The 16280-nt window shown below is 55.9% G+C and overlaps 1 protein-coding gene across 25 annotated transcripts in view; it reads left to right on the forward strand.

The window, feature by feature from the left end:
- MYT1L (myelin transcription factor 1 like) overlaps positions 1-16280 on the forward strand; it is a 407540-nt gene that overhangs the window by 367985 nt on the left and 23275 nt on the right. For all 25 annotated transcript variants that reach the window (XM_060309910.1, XM_060309903.1, XM_060309902.1 and 22 more), the window contains 3 exons: positions 1272-1334; positions 8026-8109; positions 9513-9734. In XM_060309910.1, the coding sequence (XP_060165893.1) occupies positions 1272-1334; positions 8026-8109; positions 9513-9734 (369 nt within the window). The remainder of the gene's footprint in view (positions 1-1271; positions 1335-8025; positions 8110-9512; positions 9735-16280) is intronic.

Consider the following 16280-nt stretch of genomic DNA (forward strand, 5'->3'; position numbering starts at 1 on the left):
AATGCCCACCACACTCCCTGACACTCTCACTGGTTTTGAGAAAGTCTGTCTGTAAGCAAGTAATCTGCTGGCCTTAACCCGACATCCAATATCCAGGGTGGCTTTCTGAGTGGAAAGCAAATTGAAATCTCTTAGAAGCATTTACCTTTATGAACCATTTTTAACTTGTGATTTTTGTCCCTGCCAGGAATTCAGATGCTCATTGAGTAGGGGGGTGGGGGGAGCACAGGGCATGAACTGAGGGTTACTACTGGGTGGTAATATTGTTACTAAATCATCTCATCCTTGTCTCTTGAGAGTTAAAATTTAGTGAAAAGAAAAACATTTTTTTCTTAATTTTTGTCCTTAATTCTTACATTCCTGGTGGGTGCAAATGCAGCTGATGTAGGTTGAAGTGAAAGTGTCTTTGTAGGACTGCTTATTCCTGAGATGGCGTATTTGAGAAGTTCCACGGAGGGCAACGACCATAAAACTCTCTTTAAAAACATCCCCTCCCATTAGCACAGTGGCAATGTGGTAGTTAAGAGACTGCACGGAGTTTCCTGGAAACGTTTAAACACAGGCAGCGTAGGTGCCCAAACTAATCTCAGCGTCTCAGCTGACTTGGCTTGTTGACCGAGACAGATCTGTGCCCTACTCCCTACTCACGTCAGTTCAAAGTAAGAAGGGTTTTAAGGTAAATCAAAGCTACCTGAGTGCCCGATGACGGTCTGAAAGACAGCTAGTCTAACTCCCAGGGCTGGCACAGGAGGCTGCCCGCACCAGCCTCTGGGGCCAACCAGGGGCAGGACTGGGAGGGGCCGCTGTGACGGGCCTGTTGCAACGCCGCCGTTTTGAGTTTAGACGGGGACCGGTCTTGGGCCGCCGTGTGCGCCTTTTCATGAACAGTCGCGCGTCGTGTTCGGATGGTGCGGCAACAGGTCCTGCTGTGACTGGTTCCCCTGGACTTGAAATAGTGATGGAAGGGGTGGGAACACGGGGTGAACACCTGGGCACCAAGGTGCCGCACGGCTGTGGAGGAGGGGCAGCTGCCGCCCCGAGATCGCTGCTCCCTGGATGGCACCGCTGTGCGCGGAGGGAAGAAGGGGTCCGAGCCGCACCTGGTGGTGGACGAGGATGGGGACGCCCCACGAGCCTGGCGGGGACCCTCCAGCTCCGTCTCACCTCCTCACCCAGGGAGGCTCAGCATTAAAGAGACTTTGGAACTGTATAAGTAAGAAGGTGACTTGCTCAGGGGTTTGATGCCTTTCCATGTGCCTTTGTAATTGCAGGTGCCCCACCCCTGGCTGCGATGGCTCCGGGCACATCACCGGCAACTACGCTTCCCATCGGAGGTATGCACGGCTCGCTCCCACAAACACCCCCTCCATGCGCGGGACCCCTAACGGGGGCTCGGGTTGCCTCCACTGGTGAATTAAGGGTCTAGAGACCCTCGCCCACAAACGGGGCTGCCCGCAGGGGCCTCACTTAGAACACCAGCTCTCGGGACCATGGCCCCCCTCTGACGTCCCCCTCATGGTGCCACTGGCTCCATCCGCAAGAGACGTTCCTCAAGTCACCCAGGAGCACGACTTTCTAAATCGAAAAGGGAGAGAAAAAGAGCCAGGATGTTATAAGATGCCAGAGAACAGCCATTGAGAGACAAGCATGGTAATCCCCCCGAGAGTGGATCTCTTAAATATTGAGATTTGAGCCCCAAAGCTGTACGGTTATAAGCAGGGATCAGCAGAGCTGAACACACAGAAGGGCTTGACCTTACAAATCCCAGGCCCCGCTGGTCCCAGAGAGCAGGGAGCGTCTAAGCACAGCGTGAAGAGTCAGTCGTGTGAGGCACCAAGAGGCCCACGGTCGCTGAATAGTTTACAAACCTCTGTCTTACACCAGGCCCTATGTTAGAAGTGGATTGAAAGAGCCTGTTGGTACAACACCTGCACAAAGGTGGGTCTAGACCCCGTGGGCAGGAGCAAGAATTCCTTGTCGTGTTCAGTCGGGGTCGACAAGCCAAGGTCAGGACAAGAGCCCTTCTGAACGGAGACCCTCGTAACCCGAAGTCTCCAATGCAGGAAGGGGAGCTGCGTCTGACAAATGAACAAACCATGTTACGACATAGCTGCCGCCTTGCCACCCTCTAAAATCAGATTATAAAGTGGGCAGTCGGAATGCGGACGAGCCCTTCAGCTTTAAATGCTTCCCCAACAAAAACAGCAACAAAAATGAAGAGAAAAGAGAAAGGAGGGGGGAGGAGAGAGGGAGGGAGGGAGTCAGGACAGTTGGTGTGGGTCACCCCCGTGTGGCCGCCCGAGTGACCAGATCCGGCGTTCAGAGCAGGGGGTGCTCCCGGGCTGGCTGGCTCAGCGTGGCTTAGAGACGGAGCTGGCAGGGTGGGCTGTCTCCTCCTTAAGGCCACAGGCTTCTGTGTTCACTTTCCAGCCGTTTGGGAGCATCGTTTCTACGGCTCAGGTCTGGGAAAAGTAGGAATTATGATGACCAACAAGGAGAACTGAATTCCTCAATTTATGGGTGGATTCTTCACACTGACTTGGTAAAAACACCTCATTCTCTAGACCAGGGCTGTCCACCTGGGCAATGTGGGCACTCGGGGTGAGATCGTTCTTTGCTCTGGGAGCCGTCCCACGTGTTGGAAGATGTTGGGGAGCATCCTGGCTCCACCCACTAGGTGCCGGTGGCACCGTCATCCCCATTCGTGACAACTAGGTGTCTGCGGACATGTCCGAATGTTCCCAGGGCCACTGCCATGCACCACAGGGTCGAGAGGAGCCCTGCCAGGTTGTCTTGCTGGTTTTACCCGGCGGCCCAGAGCCAGCTGCTGTATTGTGAAGGTAGAACAAGGGTGAATACATGCCAAAAGGGATCCCCAGCGTAGGATCACCGGTTTAGAGAAAATGAAATAAAATAAAATAAAGCTCTAGTTAAGTTTCTAAGTCAAGCACACTCTATGCTACTCTTTATGTTAATTTATCTTAGAATTTACCTCAGTCCTCACAAGGCCAGAATTCCCAGCACTGAATAATGCCTGCAAACTAAAAGTGAACATTTACTGGTCATTTCATATCCAAATGTCTATTTTACTACTTTTTTTTGCTTTGACATCATGTAAATTTATTCATAATTTGAACACGCGCATGCATTTAACATATACTTTAGAATGGTGGGTATATCCGTATAGCGTAAACTTGTGAATGAAACGTAATTTAAGCTTGGATTTAAGCTCCACTCTGTGCCTGGACTAAATAGCGCCAGGCTTGCTCTGTACATCTGGAAAGTCAATTTGATGTGGCTTTCAGCACATTTCAGGGCTACATCCAGCCCTACAGGGGGGCCTATTAAAAGCAGAGCACATTCCTCAGTATCGTTTATCCGAGGACACCTTCCATGCGTAGGAGTTAGAGTGGGCCTGAGCTGCTGGTGGAGCAGCAGTGGGGCTAGGGTAAGAGTCCTGTGCACACTGGATGCTGCGGAAAGACAGAAGCAGCCCCCCAGGCCCGACGACCCTTGAAGGTCGTAAGTACACATAGATACACGCCTTTCGGGGTTACTCTTACTTGATCCATTCCCAGGAACATGAGGCGATGTTACCTACATGCAAACCACAGGGAAACTCCGCTCAGGGACCGATTCCTCAGCCTTCTGCTAAGTTGTGCCAGGCTACCAGGCAGCCACAGACACCTCAGAGACACCGCAGGCTCGGTTCCAGGCCACTCGCGGCAATACAGCGAAGGCCACGATAAAGCGGGTCACACACGTCTTTGGTTTCCCACCACATATAAAAGTTATGTTTACACTACACTGTAGTCTATTAAGTGCACAATAGCATTATGTCTAAAATGACGTAATTACCTTAGTTTTTAACATGCTGTACTGCTAATAAACTGCTAGCTATCATCGGAGCCTTCAGCAAGCTGTAGTCGTTTTGTAATAGTAACATCAAAGATCACTGATCACAGGTCACCATAACAGATATAACAATAATAGGAAAGCTTGAAAAGTGCGAGAACCATTGAAATGTGACACAGAGACACAAAGGGAGCAAGTGCTGTTGGAAAAACGGAGCCAAAAGAACTTGCTTGACTCGGAGTGGCCACAACCCTCAGCTGGTGAAAAATGCAAGGTCTGCGAAGCGCAACGAAGGGGTGTGCACGCCCGTCCTCGGGCTCCAGGGGGAAGAGCAGTCACAGCACGAGGACCCTCAGGTGCCCCTGAGCAGCTGTGGCTGGGACTCCCCCACCCCCGGCCCCCAGGCCGAATGCACACATGCAGACGCCGCCTACATTACAGGAGGTCACTTCTCCCTGCTGTAGCTGCCACGAAGGACTGTGTGTCCCAGGCACTGTCCCGGGAACTAGGAAAGTCTACTCGGCCCCGCCAGCCTCAGAGCCACCCTGAGCAGCAGGTGATTTCATTTCTCTCTGTACTGGAGGAAACAGGCTCTGAGCGATTATGTATCGGAGACAGAACTCAGCCTAGTGGCCACCGCCAGTGTCACACCTCTGGTCATGGATGGACCTCTGCAGCTGGGACGGCCTGTGAAGTTCACACAGGGAAAGGAGGGTCACCCCCGACCCCAGGTGGCGTCTGCTCTGCCGTGCTCTTGTTTGGGTTGTAATCGTGATGTGTTTTCTGTCTCAACGTCACCTCTGAAGCTTTTTTTTTTTTTTTTTTTTTTTTTGCGGTACGCGGGCCTCTCACTGTTGAGGCCTCTCCCGTTGCGGAGCACAGGCTCCGGACCCGCAGGCTCAGCGCCCATGGCTCACGGGCCCAGCCGCTCCGCGGCATGCGGGATCCTCCCGGACCGGGGCACGAACCCGTGTCCCCTGCATCAGCAGGCGGACTCTCAACCACTGCGCCACCAGGGAAGCCCTCCTCTGAAGCTTTTTTAAGTCCATTTTAATCAATATTGTTGACCATCTCTGATGTTCTATCAAAAAATCCCCATCATCAGAAGCTTTCTCTGTCCTGAGCGGAGAAACCTCGCTCCGCATCGCACACGGAGGGGCTCAGGCTGTGTCTTGGTCTTTTTGTCTTCAGACCACGATAGAAAAATCCATTGCTTCAGCTCTCTCCCTCAAAGGTCCTATTCCCAGGCCTCTTTCCCTTCTCCTGACCCTCCTCCAGGCTGGCTTGTTTCTGCAGCTTCCAGACAGGCTGGCACAGCAACCTCTTGGCCAGGTCCTCCCCGTGGCCTCCCCAGGCCTCCTCCGACGCCATCGTCCCACCTGCAAGTAGCAGCAGGTCCCACGGCCTGGAGCGGGTGCTCCGAGGCAGAGGTGGCGCCCAGGCTTTTCACAAGCGGTGATGCGGCACGAATCTGCCTCCCCCGGGACCCCTCCCCTCTCGTAGAGCAGTGGCACCCCTCGGGCTCCAGAATGTTCTCTGACAGCGAAAGACGAGCTGTACTGAGACTCGCTGCGTGCCAAGAACACGTGCGTGTGTCATCTCACTCTCCGAGCGTGGCTCTTCTCCTAAGGGCGTGTGAGGGGCCAGCGCACGGGACCCACGCTCAGAGGTGACAGTGACCCCAGACCGGCCTGCGAGAGCTGGCTGTGGACTCCCTCACCTAGACAAGGATGCCGGGATTCCAGGCCAGCCCGTGTCAGAGCCAGGGTTTCCTCGGAGTCAGGGTCGGGTCCAGACGAAGTTCCCTGCTGCGCTATTTGTTCTGTTTTGGTTCTGTTCCAGTTTATTTTCACTCCCAGCCCCGTGTCGGCGAGGACGCAGAGCCTCACCTCTCTCCCAAGTTCAGAGTGAAGGAGGCGGGGGCAGGACAGAGCCAGGCTCCCTGGCCAGCGTCCTGGCCTGTGGCTTCCCTTCACCACTAAGGTCCCCGTGTGGGGACAGGCAGGAAAGACGGGCTCCCAGGCAGGATCCGCGAGTCCCACCCACCCCTCCTCATCATTCACTGATTAACTCACGACAAATATCTAACTATGACCTACTCTGTGCAAGGCATTGGCCTGGGAATCAGAGGAAGAAGGGAAAATAAACACACAGGGAACTGACACTCGTGTGGACGAGCGAATGGACAGTCACCAGGATGGAGTGAGAAACACCACGGGGACCGAGGGCCGTGAGAGCCCCAGGGCTGCTGCCAGGATGGCAGGTGGGCAGAGAAGACTGCCTGGAGGAAGACCGTCCAGGCTGAGGCCAAGCAGACGGGGAGGAATGCAAGGCCCGAGGATGGCTTGGCCGGGACCGGGACGTGCCGGAAGCCTCCAAGAGGACCACGTGGGGCAGGGACAGCAGGGCTGGCGGCGCCCAAACCAGGAGCCTTGGGTGCTGCGTGCAGGGGTGTGGGTCCATCCTGAGGTGAGTCGGAAGCGGGCAAAGGCTAAGCAGACCACACGCGCGTGCAGCTGAGCCCTGCGGCTCTGACACCCCATCCTACAGGCAGGAGTGACATCGACTCGGAAGGCATTCAGGACGGAAGAGCCACAGGACTCGTGGGAGAGAAAACCCGGGAACGGCCACGGGTGACCCAGCCTCTGGCCCCTGACAGGAGCAGACGGGAGTGGTGTGGGCTCAGCCAGGGAGGACGGTGAGTTTTCCGGCAGCAGCAGCAGCGAAGGTGTCCCAGTCCCCGCGGGCAGCACGGTTTGCAGAGGGGCAGCTGGGAGTCATCGCCGCCTGGTACCTGGAGACCAAGGAGCCGTGGCAGCATGAGGACAGAGGAGGGCCTGGCGGGGGGACCGGCTCAGCACAGGCAGAGCAAGCCAAGCGGACCACGGAGTTTGCAGATCACGGAGCCGCGGAGCCGCAGAGCCGAGGCCGGACGCGGGCCCCAGCAGGGCGGCAGGAGCTGCAGCCGGTCCTGCAGTGCGAAGGCGGCGTCCCGGTTCCCGCGGGCCACCGTGACCCACCAGGATAAGAACAGTTCTCACAGAAGACCCCGGGGGGGGCCAGAGGCGTGAAAACACAGCCCCCACTTTCTAAATTTTTATCCAAAAAAGGAGGAGAGAGATGGAGGGAGCGGGAGAGAGTGAATCAAGGCGCACGCACCCTGTCTCTTTTGCTGTCTTGTAGAGGGTGACAGGTGAAGCGGCGGAGGGAAGGAGGCCGCGTGCCAGGGGAGTTGGAGCGCTTGAAAATGGGGACGCGAGGGGCGGGGGGCTCCGGAGCTGCAACTTTACAGAGAGGAGCCAGCGCCTGCATAAACGTGGAACAGAACCAAGGAGACGGCCGTGATGGGGTGATGGGGTGATGGGGGTGCCCCCCAAGACAGCCGGGCCCTTGCCTGAGGGCCAGCGTGCTCAGACAGAAGCCAGACCCGGCAGAAAAGCATGTACTGAGGCCAGTGGACGGCACATCCCGCTCTGGCTCAGCCCTGGGGCCTCTGCCTCCACACTTCCCCGGGAGCTCCAGAAACGGTCCAGTGCCTGCTTCTCCAGTTCTCTGCAAAAATTCCCGCTTATTCTATATAATCTCACATCTAATAGCCTAATAGCCTACAGTTAGCTGTTGTTGAACAGAAAAAAACTCATATATAGACATTCCTTTAGTTCCTTTAGACAACGTGAGCCGCTATTTCCAAAATTCCAACATTAAATAGAATAAGCTTGGTCAACTTGCACTGCATCTTCTGCAGATGCCATGGGAAGCCAGCCTAATCAGGTAAATGGGGACGGATGCCCAGGACACGCCCCCTCCCAAGACGAAGGGCTCTGGAATCCGGCCACAGGAACGCCACCAGAAAGGAATGGGGAGGCGTGTGTTTCTTCTTCCCTGTGGCCTCTTCTGTGCAGAAGGCTCGACCCCCTCTGGCAAGTCAGCCCGGCCTCTCCTGGCGACTCCTGACACCAGCTTCTCCCACCCAGGCTCTGGGCGCCCTCGCGGGGGCCTGACAGTGTCTGAAGGCCTAGGGGGAGCACAGAGGAGCTGCCCCCAGGATATCGTTTTCATGCCAAGAAGCACCAACTGCTGGAGGAAACTGCGTCAAAGCCCCATCGACAGTGAAAGGGGCTTGCGGGGTGAACAGCTTAGGCGCTTCCTGAAGTCTCGCTTCTTCCTTAGCCTTTCAGGTTGCCCGAGAGCCAAGAAGAGCGGCATCAGGATAGCACAGAGCAAAGAGGACAAGGAAGACCAGGAGCCCATCAGGTGTGTGGGCCGGGGAGCCGGTCGGGGGGCCGGGGGGCGGTGTCAGGGGAAACTGGGGGCCGTGGAGCGGGGTCGGGGGAAGCTGGGGGCCATGGGGCGGGGTCATGGGGCCGGGGGGCGGGGTCAGGGGAAGCTGGGGGCCGGGGGGCGGGTCAGTGGAAGCTGGGGGCTGGCGGGGAGGCCAGGCTTGGAGAGGTCGGTCAAGTGCGAGGTCACAGCATTGAAACCAGACCATGCACACCTGCTAACTGACCAAAAGCATCCTCTAAATGACAGGTGAGGTGATAACCAAACACCCATCCATCCGACGCTCTGAGTAACCTAAGCATAAGAAAGTCCCCTCTACCTTGGATGGGAAAAGCAGTGTAATTTACTGGGAAAGGCAGGTCCGTGAGAGTACAGGAGGTTATTAACTACAGCAGCTAAAGAGAACATTTGGCTGACTTCCAGCTTAGGAAGGTCGCTTAGCTGTCTGTACTCTGCTTCTCACTAAGGCGGGATGGAGAGCACGGTGGGTAGAAGGCTAGCCCCCTACCCCTCCCTACAGGCATTTGCCCCGAACTGCTGCCCGGTGAGCCTGGGTCTCAAAAGTCTGTGAGATAAACCTGTTGCCATCTCCCTGAAATTTTAATCTCATTCATTCAGCGTCTTTAGAGAAAAGTTTTTTTTTTTTTAGAGAAAAGTTTTGATTAAAATTAAAATGTGTTTGCGGTTTGGCTGTGAGTCCTCAGCCCTTTGCCATAACCTGCAATAGAGAAGTTTCAGAAGCACGATTTAATTACCCTGTTGCTGAACCTTAGCTCCAACCAATGATTTTCCTGTTTATTTAAAAAAAAAAAAAAAAAAAGTGCTCCTGGGGTACCTCGTGCCAAAGCTATGCCAGGAAACTTAACTAAATACCACCTCTGCTGCTCAAAAACCTATCTAGCTGGAAGGGTATCCTGTGATCTCAGAAAACATAGCCAAACAAATGAATATTCTCTAGCTCCTGAGAAGAACACAGGTTTATACGACAATCTTAAAAATAATCCTGCAGTTTCCCATTGACTTTGCACATCTCCACCATAAAAGCTGTGACTCGCCTCTTGAACAGATGCCCGCATCTCACTTGCTCCAACAAACTGGTTCTTCCTTTTCACCCACGGCATCTGCATCCCTCACTAAGCCTGGACTTTCTGTTGTTCCAGGTAAACCTTCTTCCCACCTGGCCTGGACCAGTTTCCAGGAGGGTGAACTACTTCACGGCTCCGCTAGGTGGTGTCTTTTCGTGACTTTTCTTTTTCTTTCCTTCTGCTGCAGTAGAGGATGCTGGTTTGTCTCTCGTGTCAGGTTAACTTGACCTTGCTGGGGGGCCACCAGGCGTAGGGTGGCGAGACAGCCAAGCTTGCCCCTCTGTCCCCCAGGTGCCCCGTGCCCGGGTGCGATGGCCAGGGCCACATCACCGGCAAGTACGCCTCCCACCGAAGTGCGTCCGGGTGCCCCTTGGCGGCCAAGAGGCAGAAGGACGGGTACCTCAATGGCTCCCAGTTCTCCTGGAAGTCCGTGAAGACGGAGGGCATGTCCTGCCCCACGCCGGGCTGTGACGGCTCCGGGCACGTCAGTGGCAGCTTCCTCACGCACCGCAGGTGAGTGCACCCGCCCAGGCTCTGTGCCGCGGGCGGCGCGGGGAGGCCGGGGGCGCCGCTTGGCCCGCGATGGTGCCACGCCCACCCCTCAGGCTGAGAGAGGAGACCCCGAACACTATGACATTCTGAGGCTCGGGAAAGGAAGAAACAAACAAATTTATTTTGAAAAGCACAGACTCGTCCTACCACGTCCGCATGTACGTAGAGGTTTCCAAATGTCCTCGATCAGGATCCGCAGAAAGAAATAGGCTGTCATTTTACACGCGCGCACACACACTCACAGGAGTATCTGTGGATTTAGTTATTCGTTTTGGCTGAATATTGCAGGCAGGTCCCACTCGAGGAAAGTGGGTGGCACCTGGTTACAAAGGCCTCATCAGATACATCAGGAAACCTACAGAAGGGCCGATCATCACCATTGATTGTTATTTGCTTAATGGTGAAATATCTATATATGCGATTACGTTGCCTTAGAAGAAGAGGCTGGCTCTGTTGAAGCAAGTGGCTCCCTGTAGAAGTCAGGAGGAATGACTGACGTGGGCAAATCCCAGGCGTGCCCCAGCTTCCCAGGATCCAGGTGGGGGGACACAGCATCACACATACGACATAAAGCCACGGGGCTCCCCCGGCCTCTCCGACCACAAGCCCCGTGCGCCTTGCCTCCATCTGCAGCACTGCATGGAACACGCAATGAGCCAAGCGGAACGATGCGTGACGATGCGCCTTAACCGTTTGGGGAAGTGGTTTTATTGTAAAAGAAATTCCTGCTCAGGTAGAGACTCAGACGGGACGAAGGGACCTAAAGAGAGACACGAGTGTCTTTCCCTGACTCTCCCCAAGGTGGGAAGTCCCCGCGTCCCCCTTCAGAAAGCACCCTTGAGCAAAGAGGCACGCAGCCCGGCTTAACGTGCCCAGGGGCACAGAGACCCCTGACCCCCATGGCACACCGGCTTCTTCTTTTTGATAGAAATAGATCACAGTGTTTCCTGGGCGTCTGCATGGAACGAGGGCTGGCCTTTCACCAGAACAGCCCCGGTCCCAGCTGGTAGCAGGCATGTCCTTGATCGGCGAACATCTCACTCCTGCTCAGAGCGGCCCCCTCCTTTCCAGAGGGAGGGCTCGGCCTGCGGCCCCCAGTCTCCACTCTAGACGGGATGTTACCCGGCAGAGAACTCCCTTCTGCTGTCTTCTGTACATCCCTGTGCCAGAGTGTCTCCAGGGTACCGTCCTAGAAGCAAAAATGCTAGAAGCAAAAATGCCAAAATGCCCTCCAAAAACTGCCTCTCCTTCCGTAAGTTCTGGGCAATCAATAAATTTTTTAAAAATTTAAGAACCCTGCCCACATGACCTGTGAATGAGGGTATACGTGGCTGGCTAATCTGACACAAATGAAGACAAGCTCCACTTCTCTGATTAAATGTAAGCACTCAGTTTCCAGAAACGACAGCAGAAGAGGGGGGCGTAGGCGTAACTGCTACCTGTGTGGCGTTTGCTCGTTTCCAAACCTTTGGTAGGATAGTTGCCTTAGAGTCGGAAGAATAACCCTTTGTTCAGAGCCACCCAGCAGATCCTACTCACCTTCGCAGGCTGGTTACTCAGCGCGTCCTCAGGGCTCGCAGGGAGGACGACTCGAGGGCCCCAGACTCCGAGTCGCTACCACCAGGCAGGACCCTCGGGGCTCACCCCTCCCCACATGCTGCTGGGCTCACCCCACACACCTGACCACCCTCCAGATTCACACCCAGGTGCCAGGACGGAGGTGATCTCGTAAAGACGCCCAGGCTCTCCTGGTTCCTGGCCTTCCCTGTTTCTTTTCCGCCAAGAGACACATCTCCCCAGGTCCTCTGGCCAGGAGGGGCGTGTTGATTCAAAGGTGCCTTTGCCTTGAGCAGATGGAGGGAATCTCTGGACAGGTCTAGTGAAGACAGGCACAGCCGGTGACTCCTGTGACTTGGGCAGAATGTCTCTCACCTAGAATCCCCCGTGACGCGCCCTGGGGTCTGCAGACAGCTCACCCAGAGCCCCAAGGAGGGTCCCGGGAGGAGCTCCCCGAGTCCAGGGAACAAGCAACCAGCCTGGTCTGCCCAGCCTACGCTGGGAGCCGAGCCTCTGGTCCAGGGCACCGCGGCTCCACCGTGAGATGGAGCTGGAGGGTGGACCCTCAGAGCATCTCAGAAGCAGCTCCGTGGGGGCCCTGCTTGTGGTGGGCAGAGCCGCGCAGAGACTTTGATACTTTATTTCACTGTGAAGCTTAACCAGAACAGTCTGACCTGCTACCTGTCACCTCTGAGGACGAAGGTTATGTAGATGCTGCGTGGAAAGGGTTGGGAACCCAGGGGTGTCGGGTGATAGGCGGGCGCCCTCCCTCCGGGTGTGAATCTGTCTGGTAGGGCGCGGGCGTGGGGTGGAGTGGTTAGAGAGACGATCAGGGCCCTGCGAGAGCTGGCCTGCATTTTTTAAATTGTGCTGTGAAGCACATAACACAAAATTTACCGTCTCACCCATTTTTAAGTGTCCAGTTCAGGGGCTGTAAGCACAGTCTCACTGCTGCGCAGCCACTGCTACTGTCGCCTCTGGAGCCCTTCACCTTTCCAGGAAAACCCTGCCCCCGCTAGACACGCACTCCCAGCCCCTGCCCCGGCCCCTGGCACCCACTCTCCAGCGGATCTGACTCTCTGGTCCTCACCTAAGTGGAATCACATGGTGTCTGACCCGTGATCGCTTATCTCGCACAGCATAGCGTCCTGGGGTCCCTGCACATTGTGGCCTGTGTCAGAATCACCCGGCTTTTAAGGCTGAATCGTGTCCTGTCGCACGTCAGCCTGCAGTTTTCAACTGTTGAACAAGTTTTCATTTATTTTAGATGAAACGTTGTTCCCTGGAGGTGTAAGAACCGAAATCCTGGGCAGGAACATGGCTTGGGCACAAACACAGGCTTGGTAGGGTTTCCATACGCCTCTTCCCCCAGAGGTCCGGGGCCCATCGGCTGTCTGGTTCCCCAGACCTTTAAGGCCTCAGTGAGGAGGGGCCTCCCAGAAAGACATGGGTGGTACCCTGAGATGCAGGGTTCCTTGTACAACCCATGTGCCATGAAAGCAAAGCAGCTTTTAGAATCAGAAAAAGAGTAGAAGGAAACAGAAATTCCTGTTTTATTGCTCTTTTCCCTCCAAGTTGTGACCACCCAGCAAGATGATAAAGGATCACTTCCTAAGGTGCGTGGATGAAGGGGGAGCACCCGCCCTGGCTTCCGGGTCCCAGGAAGCCCACTCGCCCCGCTTTCCTCTTTGGGAGGTGACCACATGGATATTCTGGGAAAAGGACATTGACAGGTGACATGTGCCCTGAGCTCCCACAGTCGCTGTTGGCTGCAAAATCATTTCCACTCATTTCTTCCGTGTAAGGATGGGTGGGAGGACCTCCTCCCGGTCCCTGTTTCCCGGGCAGAGCTGCTCTAAAGGACTAGGGATTGGCTTACTCTATGGTTAGGATTGGCTGCGTCAAAAACGGCGGGTGGGATGGGAGACAACACCTGGGAGTAGCTCGTAGGGGCTCGGGAGCAAGGGAGGGTTTTCTAGGAGGGGTGAATCTGGATACAAGATTTACCTGAAGGAATGAAACCAACGGGTGAAAAGAATTAAAGGCACAGAGCAGTCATGGGGACTTGACGGGGCCGGATCTTGAGAGGCAGACGGAGGCACTGGGATCTCATCAGAGGCACGATGGGGTGCCTGAAAGGGTGCAGGGACTCAGGATTCCAGGATCAGGGTTAGAGGTGTCAGGAGCAAGGGCAGGAGAGAGGATGCTCTTCCAGGGTCTCAGCTGGCTTGGGGGGCAATGGCTCAGCTGGCTGGGAAGACCCCCCCAAGCCTGGGTGCGGGTGTCAGGACTGTGTGCACTATGGGGCCGGTGATGCAGGAGGGAGGCAGGCTGGAGGGAGGGGCTGGGCAGGAGGGAGGGCGTGGGCAGGGGGTCTACCTGTGGAACCGCTTCTCTGTGTGCGGGTGTGCTGGTCATACTGTGCTATCACCCCAATCTTACCACTTTATGTAGATTAGGAAGATTCTCCAAAATTAAAGCCACAATTCTAACCCTAACAAATAAATAAATAATCTTAGAAGCAAGTCATCTCTCACTGAGCTTGACCCAAATATTTATTTTAATTCCCTCCCAGACCCCCTTAAACCTCTTCCACCTGAACCACATGACGTGGTTTGTTCATTTTCAGTTCCTCTACGGTTCTTATAAATGAGTAGATAGGCTTCTTTAGGATGTTTATTGTGCTTGACACTTTCCAAGAGAATTGTGATAAAAACGAGTCACCATATTGTGTACTTACCACGAGGGTTTTTGCAACCAACCATCCTGTTTAATGTAAATATGAGTGGGATAGGCTACCTGCCTTAACAGATACACCCAGACTGGCTCCAGAGAGTGGACGTTTACCTCTTGCCCACATGACAGAACCGGATGAGGGAACAGGAGAAAAGGGCTCGGCCACCTTCAGCACATTCTCCAAGGGTGGTCTTCATTCCACAGCCAGAGAGGGAAAGAACATGCAGGATCCACCCGGGAGATGTGGGAGCACGGATCACTTCCTTTACATCCCACAGGTGGAACCAGGTCCATAGAATCCCCTAGTACAAGGGATGCTGGGAAATGTAGTCTACCTGGGATGCTGGGAAATGTAGGCTGCATGGGATGCTGGGGAACGTAGTCCTTGTGAGCCCAAGGAGAAGAGCGAGCCTTTAGGCACCTGCCTCTCTGTAATGCGGAGAAGCCATAGCTTTTACCAAAACCTACGTAAACAGGCAACCGCAGTGCCCTGAGGTCTGCACAGTTCCCATTTTAGACATGAGAACACTACTGCCAGGAAGAAGAAAGCTGGACCCAGCCAAGGACTGTCTGGGGGCTTCATCCGTGGACCATCTGTATCCCTGTCTGTCTGTCTGTCTGTGCATCTGCAAGACCAAACACGGGACTGCCGCAGGGCAGGTACTGAAGAAACCAGGTCTCGTGGGCTGGAGCCCAGGGAGAGGGAGCCATCCCACCAGGAGGAAAGCCCACTGCCTTTGGCCTCTGAGGACAGGTCCCTGTCTGCCCAGGAGCACGGAGGTGGGCCTTCTGTTCCCTCTCAGGCTGAGACCAGGGCCATGCTCACCCAAGACACACGTGGGGATGGAGGACACTGAAGCAGCCCCAGAGTTCCTCACTCAAGACCCGCTGATGGTAAATCCAGATTCCACAGCGTCGCGGCCCAGGAGCTGCGATCCAGCTGCAGACCAGCCCTGCCCCTGCTGGCTCCTGGGCTCTCGTCTAGCCCCCGGGGCTGTCATGCACCCCTTCCCGCCCTCTCTGAACCCCAACCTCCTGCTCCTACTGCCTCCTGGCCGGAGGGGGGGGACAGGAGGCATGGCCAGGGCCCCCCGGAACCGCGGGTGGTCTTCTGTTTGACAAAAGCATATTGGAAACATCATACTTCACTCTGTGACGAGAGGAAACGTCTCCATTTTGGATTTCTCTGTGAGCTGCAGTAGGTGAGGAGGGTGGAGGGTCGAGGTGGCCCCTCCCGAGGAGTAGATGCTGTCGGAGGTGGAGGACGTTTGCATGCAGAGCAGACCTCGTGCTGCTCTGGCGCGTTTGCGGGACTCAGCCAGCTGGGCCCCCATTTCACTCCGCAAGGCTGAGTCGTCCGACCAGGCTGCCCATCAGGAGGACAGAGGGACGCTGGGCAGCACTGTTCTCTGCTTTGCTTCGGATGCGGGAAGAGGCCGGGCACGTGGCAACCTGCACCCCGCGGCGGGCTGCCCTCTGCTCTGCGCAGGGGTGGCGCCCCCAAGCGGAGGGGTGCAGTGAGGCCCCGCAGAAGGACTAGTCCTTTCCGTGGGGAGGCTCCCGGGGCTGCGGGCCTCCTGCCCTGACGGAGCCAGCGCCCCCAGAGGAGGGACGCAGGGTTCACGGGCGCCACGATGATGAGCCGCCGGCACCAAGAAACCACGGTCATCACGGCCACGTGCCTCGCTGCCCCCGTTTCCCCCGCTTCCTTGGACGTGCCTCACCGCCCCCGTTTCCCCCGCTTCCTTGGACGTGCCTCACTGCCCCCGTTTCCCCCGCTTCCTTGGAGCTGCTCCTTGGACCACTGGCCTTACTGGTCCTACAACTGCATGGGAAAGCCTTCGGGGGATTTGAATCCACTGCCCTTAAAAGCCCAGCTTCCCGCCGGGTCCCTGGTCCAGGTGCCGCCCTGGGAAAGGCCCCACATCAGGCAGCTCGGCCCGTCCCCTGGGCACCACCCTGCGCCGACCACTGGCCCCGAAAGCAGCTCAGGCGTCCCGACTGCCTAATCTCCGCATTCCAATATTTGACGAAAAGCACCAAGGAGGGGAGAGCTCAGATCCAACATCTGTTCCAAACCGTGAATCCCAAAGGGCCCATGAAAGTTAGGAGCCGGGGTCACAGCTGCCAGCGTCCTGGGCCCGAGACCACGGGCGGCCCTGGGGCAGGGGCTTTGCTGGGGAAGCACCACCTCGTTCGATGTTCTCAGACTCC

The sequence above is a fragment of the Globicephala melas genome, chromosome 12 (genome assembly GCF_963455315.2).
Source record: "Globicephala melas chromosome 12, mGloMel1.2, whole genome shotgun sequence".
In the NCBI taxonomy this organism is placed as follows: domain Eukaryota; kingdom Metazoa; phylum Chordata; class Mammalia; order Artiodactyla; family Delphinidae; genus Globicephala; species Globicephala melas.